Source organism: Saccostrea cucullata, unplaced genomic scaffold, assembly GCF_032062105.1.
Source record: "Saccostrea cucullata isolate Sc308-1 unplaced genomic scaffold, CSIRO_AGI_Scuc_v1 ctg6840, whole genome shotgun sequence".
NCBI classification, from domain to species: domain Eukaryota; kingdom Metazoa; phylum Mollusca; class Bivalvia; order Ostreida; family Ostreidae; genus Saccostrea; species Saccostrea cuccullata.
Window position 1 is genome coordinate 27,527 of NW_026935926.1, and position 11,902 is coordinate 39,428.

At 33.5% G+C, this 11,902-nt stretch overlaps 2 protein-coding genes across 2 annotated transcripts; both read right to left on the reverse strand.

Moving 5' to 3' along the window:
• Window positions 1-1,726: 1,726 nt before the first annotated feature.
• LOC134244238 (ankyrin repeat domain-containing protein 50-like) lies at window positions 1,727-4,348 on the reverse strand. Its single transcript, XM_062726500.1, has 3 exons — window positions 3,545-4,348; window positions 2,827-3,243; window positions 1,727-2,560 (listed from the first exon to the last, which is right to left on the reverse strand). The coding sequence occupies exons 1-3, from the start codon at window positions 4,346-4,348 to the stop codon at window positions 1,727-1,729; spliced, it is 2,055 nt and encodes a 684-aa protein (XP_062582484.1).
• A 3,044-nt stretch (window positions 4,349-7,392) lies between these two features.
• On the reverse strand, window positions 7,393-11,902 carry LOC134244240 (uncharacterized). Its single transcript, XM_062726504.1, has 5 exons — window positions 11,574-11,902; window positions 10,738-11,457; window positions 10,359-10,588; window positions 10,097-10,245; window positions 7,393-8,253 (listed from the first exon to the last, which is right to left on the reverse strand). Exons 1-5 carry the CDS (start codon window positions 11,896-11,898, stop codon window positions 8,241-8,243), a joined length of 1,437 nt encoding a protein of 478 aa, XP_062582488.1. The 5' UTR covers window positions 11,899-11,902; the 3' UTR covers window positions 7,393-8,240.

Genomic DNA, 11,902 nt, shown 5'->3' on the forward strand with positions numbered 1-11,902 from the left:
CATCAACTTGCTTTTCTATAACTTATCTCGTTTTAGAAATTGTTCATACGTAGAGCATGCTCTTGCGTATCGAATCAACTGAGACATTCCGTATGCAGGTGATGAAGGTATATTGCTGCATAAGTAAGGTAAGTTGACGAGAGAAAAATTAAAGTCATCAAGTTTATCATATAGCTTGGTTGTAATATTAAAATTAACGTCTTTTTTTAAGAAAAACGTCCAAGTATGAAACAGATGTGTCAGACTCTGTGGTATCTTTTATCTCAAGCTCTCCCGGATATATCGTATCGTCGTAGGAATGGAAATTATCATTGTTAATTGACAATACGTCGTCCATATATCTAAATGTAGAGTTGAAGCCCACATCAAGTGTTTTCTTCTTTTCATGCATAAGAATTTGCACAAATTCTGCTTCATATGAATACAAAGATAGGTCTGCTAATAACGGAACGCAATTGGTACCCATGGGAATTCCAATAGATTGTTGGAAGACCTGGTCTCCGAAACCCACATGGATATTGTCAATCAGAAACTCAAGCATCTTTTTGACGTCAACTTCAGCGTACTTGTTTGTGCAATCAGAATGTGTTTTAACAAAATAATTTTGCAAATGACCAATGACCAAGTAAGTAAATTTACGAGTTATTGAAAAAGCAGCTGTCAATGATATAAAAAAGCATGAACTTTAATTTATCGCGGGGAATTGTTGTGTATCAAGTTGAAAAGTCGTAAGTTTTTAAGCTGTTCATTTTGGTAAAATCTTGTGATTTCAATGTGATTTGAAATGATAAAAAATAACTAATGAGAAATTTTTCTCAAATCATATATGAATTCTAATTTATTTTAAGATATACCGGATTACCTTCAATTTGACATTTGGATATACTGACGACGTTAATTTTATCAATTAACATTTCATTTTCCTCTCTGCGTTGTTTAGATATATTCTTCTATCCCTGAAATGTTTAGATATATTCTTCTATCCCTAAAATGTTTAGATACATTCTTCCATCCCTAAAATGTTTAGCTACATTCTTCCATCCCTAAAAGCTGCCCTGCCTCCATTCGAAATTTTGCTTGGCTCTTTACTCGTAGACAATCACTTGCAACGTCTATAAAACCAAAAAAAAAACATTTTTGTGTCACTTTTGAGAATTGTGTTCCTCACTCACTCACTCACTCACTCACGGCACATATTTTTATGAAGAGCTCCGTGGGAAAGATTTTTAATGATTTTACCATTCCCTTTTTTGACACTGATAATCTAATACAAATGTACAAGCAATAAGACATTGTCCATAAGTTGTTAACTTTGAATTTATTTATTATTTTCTAAACATCGCTTATTAAAATTGTTGTGAGAGAGAAAAATATATATATATTTCACATAATGATGCATCTGTATATATATTTTAAATATCATTCGAAAAAATCCTTTTATAAATTTTATTAGAAAATAAGTACATTTATTCTGCAGAGTTTAATACATGTATATTGATTTCATGTACATAGCATGCTCATAATAAAGTGAACAATACCGAACAATCATCGTATAAATATCAATATATTTGCACATTAAAAATTTAACTAGTTAACAAATTTACATGTTCATACAAATAATATACATGTATTTACAAAATTGTCTATCTGGGAAAATATTGAATGAGTTTAAAACTACTGACCACAAGGTTTTGGACAATTTTTTTTATTGTTTCTGTACAAGCTTTTATGTCTTATCGTTCATACTTGTTTTACCCGAATCATCCATTTCATCAAACTCAAGCAATACCTCCGAAAGTTTTCTATAGCCCAACGCCATTGCTAAAAACAGTGCATTGTAACCAAATGCACATGCCATCGGATCAACACCATGGTCTAGTAGCTTCAGAGCGATGGCAACCACACAATCTGATCTTCTTTTTTCCTCCTCGTTTTCATTAAAATCATTGCCCTTTTTACTTATTTTTACAGATACTTCAAGATAAAGTAAACGAAGTAATGGGGTAAATCCCATGTTGTCAATTACATTAATGTCTGCTCCATTGTTTAGAAGAAGGTCGAGAGTCTCTTCATCCAAAAGTTCGCATGCGATATGTGATGGCGTCAATCCATGGACATCTTTTGCGTTTATACTTGCTCCATATTCTATTAATAATGAAACTGCTTCATGATTCTGCTTAAAACATGCATAATGTAAAGCGGACTGCGAATCTTTATTCTGCAAATTAACATAAGCTCCATTCTCTAACAGAATTTTTGTACGATCTCTATCTCTTTTGTACAAGACGGCACCCATAAGTGCTGTTAATCCATTGTCATCTTGACAGTTCAGATCAGCTCCGTACTCGATTAAAAGAGACAGAAGTTCAGGAAAGTTTTCTGAAGTATCGGGATAAAAATTAAAACATATATCGTCTTTTGCACTTATATCATGTAATCTGTAACGGAGTTTATGAGCAACATCATCAGTATTCCATATACAATGAATGAGTACAGTTTGTCCTTTATTCAACTTCATGTTGACATTAGCACCGTTTTCTATTAATAGTGTCATTCCACTCTTGAAAGAAGACCATGTTGCAATAGAGAGAGGAGAGCAAATCCCTTCAAATGTACTGTTAACATCGGCACCAGATCTGATGAGAAGGGAAACCAATTCGATGGATAATTTGCATTAATTTTCGCGCCGTGTTTTATCAGCAGCTCTGCGGTTCTAATATTGTTCCTGTAGCATGCAGTGTACAATGGGGATATATCATTATTGTCGTAAATATTGACATCTCCTTTTAGATTGAGAAAGAGGATTAGAATTTCGTGTTGACCTACATTTGAAGCCCACCATATAGGTGTTCTTCCATTCTTATCTTGATCATTCACATTCAAGCCTTTTTCCATGAGTAAAGCAACCATCTCGTAATTCTTACTTTGTATTGCAGCCCAGAGAGGAGTTTTGCCTGACTTATTTGTATTTTGAAAATTTGCACCTTTATCAAGCAGGTACGAGACAATTGTTAAATGTCCCCCGTAACACGCCCACCAAAGTGCTGACCAACCTTCCTCTTCCAGTTCATCTTCAAAAGTATCTAGAATGAAGTCGCTTTCAAACATGTCTAAACAACATTTTTCCTCTAAATCTGCACCATTTTCCACCAACATTTGTACAACTATAGTGTTTCCATTTTCACAGCTTACAACAAGAGGAGTATTGCCGTTTTTGTCTTTCAGATTCACAAGTGCTTCATTCTGAATCAGTAAGTTTACTATATCAGTATGACCAATTCTACAGGCTGCAGTAAGTGGTGTTACTGAATGGTATTGATAATAAACAAACTTGTTTATGTCATCCCTGTTACAAATTTTTTTCTGTGAGAAGAAACTCCAAAATTTCTTTCTTCCCAATAATACATGGCACAGTTATGAAATTTAGACCTTCTACAAGACAATTATGTCTAAAATGTTTAGATGAATCACAAGTCTGTTTACACAGGAAACAGGTATATGTCCCATTGAAATCTGGACCTAACATTTTAAAACAGAATTTTACCATATGTAAATTACCACTTAGTAATGACAAGAGAAAAGCTGTATTTTTACATTTAAATAACTCATCCTTTAAGTCTGTGTCAGCAACTTCTAATGAGCGTTCCAAGAAATGAGTCCACCCTGCACCAACTAACCAAAAAAGAAAGTTATTTTCATTTATTTCAAGAAGTTGTTCCGCTGATAACCGTTTGTAAAAGTATCGCATATCGCCGCTGTAGAAAGCGATTATTTTGAAGGGAGGAATCAACGGTGTCCAGTTATTCTGAGTTGGTATACCAAGTTTTTTTAATTCCTCCTTTTCGGATTCCTGTTCTCTTGATTTCTTTTTGTATTCTATATAATTCACGATTCTTGGATTTCCGATAGAACTTCGTTGATGCAAAATGAAATTTAATTTTCCATTAGACTTCAATCCATCGAATAGGAGTAAATCTATTTGATCATCAGGAAAGCAAAGATTAAACAGTAAATCATAAACATCCTCTGTTTGTTCCATATAATCCTCTTGATTTGAATAGATGCTCTCCGATTCCAAACGATTTAATATTCTTTCAGCAAGAACAGGTTTACAAAGTGAATTTAGGAGAATAAAGTATTCACTCTCATCTATATCTTGAATTGACATGCGACTCGGATTTCTAAGTCTTGCATCCAAAATCCACATAGGAGCAAACTTTATCAAGAGTTGAAGAGATTCCTTTGCAAAATGACATGCTATAATTTCTGTCAATTTGGCATGTAGTAATTTATAAGCATCACCGTCCTTTATTATAAAGGAATCTGTTAAGGGGGATGTACAAGCCATATTGGATCTAGTCTGGTGTAAAATAAGAAATACTAAGAATGCGCTTAATACTCTACTAAACTAGCCCAAAGTTACTCAAAGTGCTAATGCACTAATTACCTACTGTTAGAGACCAAAATTAGTAAATAATTAAGTTTACTTTGTTTTAAATAGGAGGAAATTAATCATGTTAGAACTGCGCAGCTACAGCATTCACGAGATGAAATATGCATTGAAAATGGTGTTAGTTTGATTCATTGATAACATGGCTACAACCATTTGTTTCGCTTTTTTCTTGTCATTATCCAAAATTCTTGAAAATTTGATTTTTCATATGGGTGTCTTCCTGAGGCCATGTGTTTATTTCGTCCGCCATTCCTCTGTCACACAGAGTTCGAATAACATTGATTTTAGAATAAATGCGACCATAATAACATCAAGACAAGAAATTACTAAGTAATAATCATTAGGTTATATTACTTGCTACTTTTATTTGTTGCATCGCATCGTCTGATTAATGAAAAAACGCGATTTTAACCCCACTCCAGCAAATCGGGAAAAACTGTTCTGTTTAAAGCTCGAGTTTCCTCGATAATATCATTCCACTGAGCACGTGGTTGGCACGTGCATATATCTGCTGTGGATAGATGCGTTTATTACCATGATTATATTTAATTTTTCATGGAACAAGTCTTGATAATTTGTTGGTTTCTTTCAAACTCAAGAAAAAAGAAAAAAAATGTCCTAAACATATGTGTTTACGTCGGGTCTTTTTTCTGTGGCGATAGAAGTTATTCTCAAATGGGGCACTGCAAGGAGGATGCTTAGCATTTAATTTGAAAATGTTAAACAATATGCGGTGCATGAAAAACAAAGTGTAATTACATGTCTTACATTCGAAAAGTTGGTACATATGTCTATTTTGTTTAGCATTTAGATAGAAAAAATAGGCAGTTATCAGATTTCCTTCAGGCACCTCACATAAAATGCTTGATTGTTTGCAATGACCCACACATTGTATGGAGTAATGTTTGGACATAAAAACGCATCATGTCTCACTATGTTGACAACGTTGTAAGCTCTCGCTCATTGAACATACGAAGCTTGATAAAATATATTGAGTTGTTTCTTTGAAATTTAGAAGCAAGCACAATGTTTGCAAAGAAAGGTCCATTGCATATGCTATGTCTATCATCGCACAAAAAAGTGAGAGGCTACCCCCCCCCCCCCCCGAAAATCCTAGTACGTTTGTTTTCAAAATAGTGCCAAAGATTCAAAAAGTTTGCATTACTAAGTATGTGATGGAACATGTACTAGCCTTATAAGACCATTTGTTATAAAAATATTTGGTTGCCCTCTCTCCCGATCTACTGCCTAGAAATGGCCCGACTCAATTTTTTTTTACATCCCATTACACGGTTTTTTTTCTTCCGTCAACAAATATGTTTAAATTTTAAGGAATTTTTTTCTCACCTATAAATACCGACCCAATAATTTTTCCCCGAGTTGGGAGGACCACCAAACGTCATTAAAGATGGTATAAAATATTAAATTATGTTGATTTTTTTCTTTACTCTGTAAAATTGTGATTTTGACAAAACGGGCGAATAGAAAAAAAGGTTTTTTTATTCATTAAATCTTCTAACCCACTCTGAATGATTTCATTCCTTTTCAAATGTTGCTCCGCTGTAATGAAATTTGTAAATGTTTATTTGACAGAGTATACGAGGGGTGATCAAAAAGTAAACGATATCTTAGGTATTTGATAATTATATTATTGTTGAAATATTCTAGTATTTTTCTAAGTGTAAATTGGAGGTCTTTGATAGCATATTGCTTAATTAAAAACACATCCCTTTTCAAACTTGCTTTCATCGGGCAACATAACAAGTATCATATTTAACCATCTGCCTTCCTTCACTAAAACGATCTATCCAATCATTGATTGAATTTATAGGAAGTCATTTGTCTTAATAAACTGTGAACAAATTCTTATACGCTACTTCAAAGGCATTTTTAAGATATACCATAAATATTTTAGTCATTTGTTGAATGAGTTACACTGAGACAGCCATTTTTCGTCACAAGTGACCTGCATAATGACGTCATTTTCACATTTGTGAGCGAATCTTTATTCAGCATATGCTATTTATAGAACTTGTGTTTGGCTATTTGTGCACCAAATTTGTTTCTAATCTGAATTGTGGTTTTGTAGATACACATGTATAGAGATAGTTCGCGAACTTTTTTATCACCCCTCGTACTAGTAGGTACTAAAGCAAGGTCATTCATATCGATTTTATGTGTGTGTTTTCTTTGTGTTTTAATGGTGATAATTAAACTTTTGATAGATATTATAAGTTATCTGTGGCAAACTTACAAACTCTTAATTTTTAACTTTGATGGTGCTCATTTTTCCTTACCTGGAATCAAAGAGTTTAAGATTTTTTTTATATCAATACGTACACTATTTAACAACTGTTCGATAATAATACTAAATAAATTACTTCAAGAAACACTGTAACACATTTCCTCTTTTAAAAGTGTTCATATTATTTGAAATATTTTGCAAGTGTAATTCTCTTTTACATTTAAAGATTGTTATGTCCCTCCATATTAAGAAGAGGTCTGGAAAACAAAATTCTGTGCTAAAAATAGACCACGTGCTGCTATCCATGAACTACTTTCATGGTTCTTTACACTCTTTTTGAAGACAATGATACATTGTTTTGAACTTGAAATTATCATTTAAAAGTACAAAATTTAGACATTTTCTCAACAAATGGTTGTAGAGAGAACATTAATGCACAGTTTGCGTATTTTTTTGGATTTTTTAAGGCTTTGCTGAATTCTGTAGCTGCGCAGTTCTAAGGAGCATAACAAAAGCATTTTTCTGCAAAAGTATAGATTATATATGCACAACATGCATTCAGTTATGCATATTTATTGTATCTTCATCATAAAGACCTAAAATTTGATCAAAATATAATGTATTTTAGCCATTTGAAGAAATGTTTACATTTTGTTCTCACTGCACTAAAGGTGGCCGTACATCCCCCTTAATGCTTCCAAAGCTAGTTTTATTCTCTTCCTGGAAGTACCCTGTTCTAGACAGCACTCCTCGTAAACTTCATCAAATATTTCGTCGACCTTTTCATCTTTCCCTTTTTGTAAATGTGAAAGTTGGATTCCGTTGTCAAAGAAGATGCACAATGCAAGAGCACAGTATTCGTATGGCGTCGGATGGTGTCTCAGTACATCCAGTTCATGATTGTACTCTTTATAAGGAAACTTCAGAAAACGTTTTATGTTTTTCTTAAATTTCTTATTGGTTGATACAAGTTTACATAATAAGGGGAAGCAATCATGCAAGTCTAGAATTTTTTTGCTGAGCTGAAATTCGTCACTTGTATGGGATTTAAAGATTACCATCTTTTCCTCTCTAGTGAGTGAAAATTTCGCAGACACTAGATTGACGATTTCGCCCTCGACTTCATCAAACAGATTTATATCCTTGTAATGATGTGTACGACTAATCGAAAGTCTACATGAGATCAGTATTCGAGTTTTGTCGTTTTTTGATAAAGAACGTTTTATATCATCTTCATATCTTTTCCATTCTTGTGCTAAATGAATGTCTAAGCATTTCTCGCCACATGGATCATCTATGACAAATATTTGATCGGAATGCGCGTCGAAATATTGTAGAAACTCGCTTGGAACTTTAATTGGCAGAACGACATAATTATTCCTTTGCATTTTTAATGCAATGTGATGTACAATGGCAGATTTTCCAGCTCCAGCGTTTCCAATAACAGTCACACATTTTTCGGATTGAATCAACTTTTCAATTTCTATACATGCTCGAGTTTCATAAAATTTATTGTCCTCTTCTGACCATATATCTAATTTGTCACTGATTTGTTCTAAAGTAAAAGAAAAAAGGGTATTTTTAAAAAATATGATATATAAATGTATCATTTTAGTCCACGTTTTAAAGGGGCCGTGACACAGATTTGAAGTTCACATTTTATTCAATTTTCTAACATATGATATCGTGATGTATGTTGCTATAGCATTTAACACGGAAATATACTAAAGAAAACTTAGTTTATTGGAAATTATTGAAACTACGAATTTCGGGACGGGTTTGATCGCCACATCCTTGTGCTTTCACAAAGTTAACTTTATCCTTAGTTCTTAGGGGGAAAAAAGAAATATTATTGTGTATTAATGAAAAATATTTAACCTCTAATCCAGAAAATTCATAGTAGAAATGTGAGAAAGCAAATACAACTCACCAGTATTGTCAGTGCGTGCTCAGTGATGTGTGCAGAGTTTACAAATGAAACACATCCAGTGAAACGTAATTTTTTAATTAACAGGGCACAACCTGTGTTATTGTACATGTTAAATTATTTCCAGATAAGATAAGTTTTTTTTTCATATTTCTGTGTGAAATGCTAAAGTAACAAATAACGTATGGTATTATACAGAAACTTTGTGAAAATATTATCTTGAATTTGTATCCAGCCCTTTTTAAAGGTAAATTTTCACGGGTTTTCAAAAAACGAATATTTTTTAAATTCCTGTGATTCACGTGAATAATTCATACCGGTTTTCCATTAAGTATTTTAATTATTGTATTATATCAAATCCGGGCGACCATTGCAATTATATGGCACTTTCATAAAGTATTTTCAGAGTTACTCACAGAAGTGATAAGAACTGAAACAACCTTGAAAACATTTATAAATATATTTTTTTATAGATTTAGACTTTTTTTCACTCTACACTGAACTCAAAAAACTATTATAAAAGCGACAGTACGGCTGCAGTGTGTTTTTTTTTTTACCCCCCCCCCCCCCGCTTGAAAAGTGGGAGGGTATACTGTAATCGGTGTGTCCGTCCGTCCGTCTCACCGTCTGTCTGTTACGCTTTGGGGTACCCATCTCTTATCCGCAACTCCTACCACAGAGTGTAATTTGATGAAACTTTTACAGAATCTTTATTACATATTGCCATTGTGCACCTCCTATTTCACTTTTTGATCCGACACATATATTGGGTTTCCCGACCACAGCAAAACATGGAGTTTGCCATTATAATCATATGTGAGGCGGGGGTATCATTTAGTGAGTTCATTGCTCACAGTACCTCTAGTTTCATTCAAATTTATCGAATTTATAATTAAGGAATAAGGTATAAAGTCAGCAGTTTGAGAAACATAAATACTCTCTCTTCATACAAAATCAACGTTATTAGAATCTGCCGGAAAATCAAGGGTCTTACAGCTTTGATCTGTTTACTTGTACCAAGTGAATTCTAAAATGACTCTTGCCTACACTGTAGGGTTTACAACTATAATTAAATGTGAGGTAAAAGCAATTCTCAATAGCAAAATATAACTATTAAAAAATTATTATTCGTTTATATTTTAGATTGCATTCTGACGAATTTAACAGAATTAAGTACAAAATTTGACGTTTTGAGTATTGGGGGTCCAACAAAGGAAAATCCATCAAATCATGCGTTATCGCGGCTAAATGTCAAACATATTTTTCTGCACTTCCATGACAATTTGCACTTCAATTGGCAATAATTTTTATATGTCCTAGATGCAAATTTTTTACAAGCCTGTTTTTTTCACTTTAAGCAAACTTGTTTTAAGTTTTTAGTTGTTTGAATTATCTTATATGATATTGATTGGATAAAATGTCTAGGAATAAGATATTTTGCTGAGAGTGTACGAGTATATGTATATAATACCTTTTATATTTCGTGGAATAGTATCTTGGCACTGGGGCTCTTAATTCGTTTATTTCTAACAACAACTCCCTATCTTTTTCCTCAATAAGAGATTCCTTCAATGACTTAGCTTCTAGCAGCTGAGCTTCACCGCCTAATCTGCCTATAGCCTGAACAAAAGAAAAGTGATTTTATACATCTATGTGTGAAATCAATCACATTATTAGCTCACAAATTAATCAATTATAAATAATTATGTTATTTGTTCCCAAATTTGACACACTTTTTCAATTTCTGTCCAATAGTCATTGAAATCTTCCTCTGTAAGTTTTGCATTGTTTGAATGGGAAACAAGGTTCCTGTAATGCTTTATCCTTGCAAGGTCTGCTCCAACACTATCATCTGTTTGTACTGGGAGTTTGTCAAAACCGCTCACAGGAGCAGGAACATTCGTCATATAACGTAAGAGGAGAATCAGCAATGTGACATCAAAATGCCTTGAGTTGACATATCCTGAAAAAGTCTTTCAGTTTGTTAGTTCATGACGCATACATTTCATAAATAAACATAAACTATTAATTCCATTATTTAACATTTCAGGTTAGTATGCATTCAGATTTACATGGAAATATGTTATTTTTCCCTTGAAAATGTTAGAATACCTGAGGGTGGATAAAGGGTCTTCCATTGTTGAGGAGAGATAACTCTCCCTTTCAGAGCTGAGAGAGACTCTTTATTGACTGCCAGATTTGTCATTAACTCTAACGGTGGATGACGGGTGTCAAAGTAAATTCTCACGGCAATAGGCGCCCTTCTTAGAATAAGAAACATAAATCGAAAGAAATTCATTTCCATAGGAGGAATAATGGGGCATTTGGGAACGAGTTGTGGATGGGTGTAGTTTTGTATCAGGTTTTTGTTATCTGTATGTTTTGAATGCTTTATGAGAGTAGTATTCGATGGCATAGAATTGTTGGTGTTTGATTGAGTTGACACCGAACAATCTATACTGGATGTTCCTAGTGACTCTGTTAATGCTGGTGTATGTTCATCTTGTGAATATGATGAAGTGGATGACGTTACATTGAATCCCTCTGTGGTCACAACTGACGTCATCACGTGGGAAACTGAGTCAGCCGGTGTACTCTGGCTTGTTCGTACTAAAGAATTAGTATCACTACTTTGTTTTTCTGCGTCATTGTCACTGATTGATTGAATGATACACGAATCTTGTGGGGAGAATGGTGGTATTATCGTTGTTGTTACTATTGTTGGTAGTGGAGGGTGGCAGATTTCTGAATGCCCTAAACAGGTAGTAACGACTGTGTCTTGTGATGATGTCATTTCTTTTGAACCCATCAACTGCTGTTCGACACTGTATTCTGTGAAAAGAATTTTTATAAAACATATTTCAGTACGTTCTTTATTGTCCCAGCTTATATATCTTTAAAAAGAGATAAAGAATAAAAATTGAAATAATGAAGTGTATCCACATTACCTTGTTGAAAAGGTAATCCTTGTTCATTTGGTAATACATTCTTCAAAGTATTTTTAGAATCAATCTGTTTGCAGGTAGACAAGTTAAAGTTAATAGAATGATCTTTTTCACACATAGGAGAGATCGGAATGTCCATTGCACATCTTGTATATAGCACTGTTATAGAATTATTTGTTGAGACGGATTGGCAACAAGTACTTTCAATAATTGTGGCGTTTATATCGTTTTTTGCCGATTTATGACAAGAAGACTTTCTTGCAGGGGTATTTGAGGAAACTTCTGATTTTGTACTCTCCAAATCCTTTCTGTTTTTATCAGTCTCCATTTCA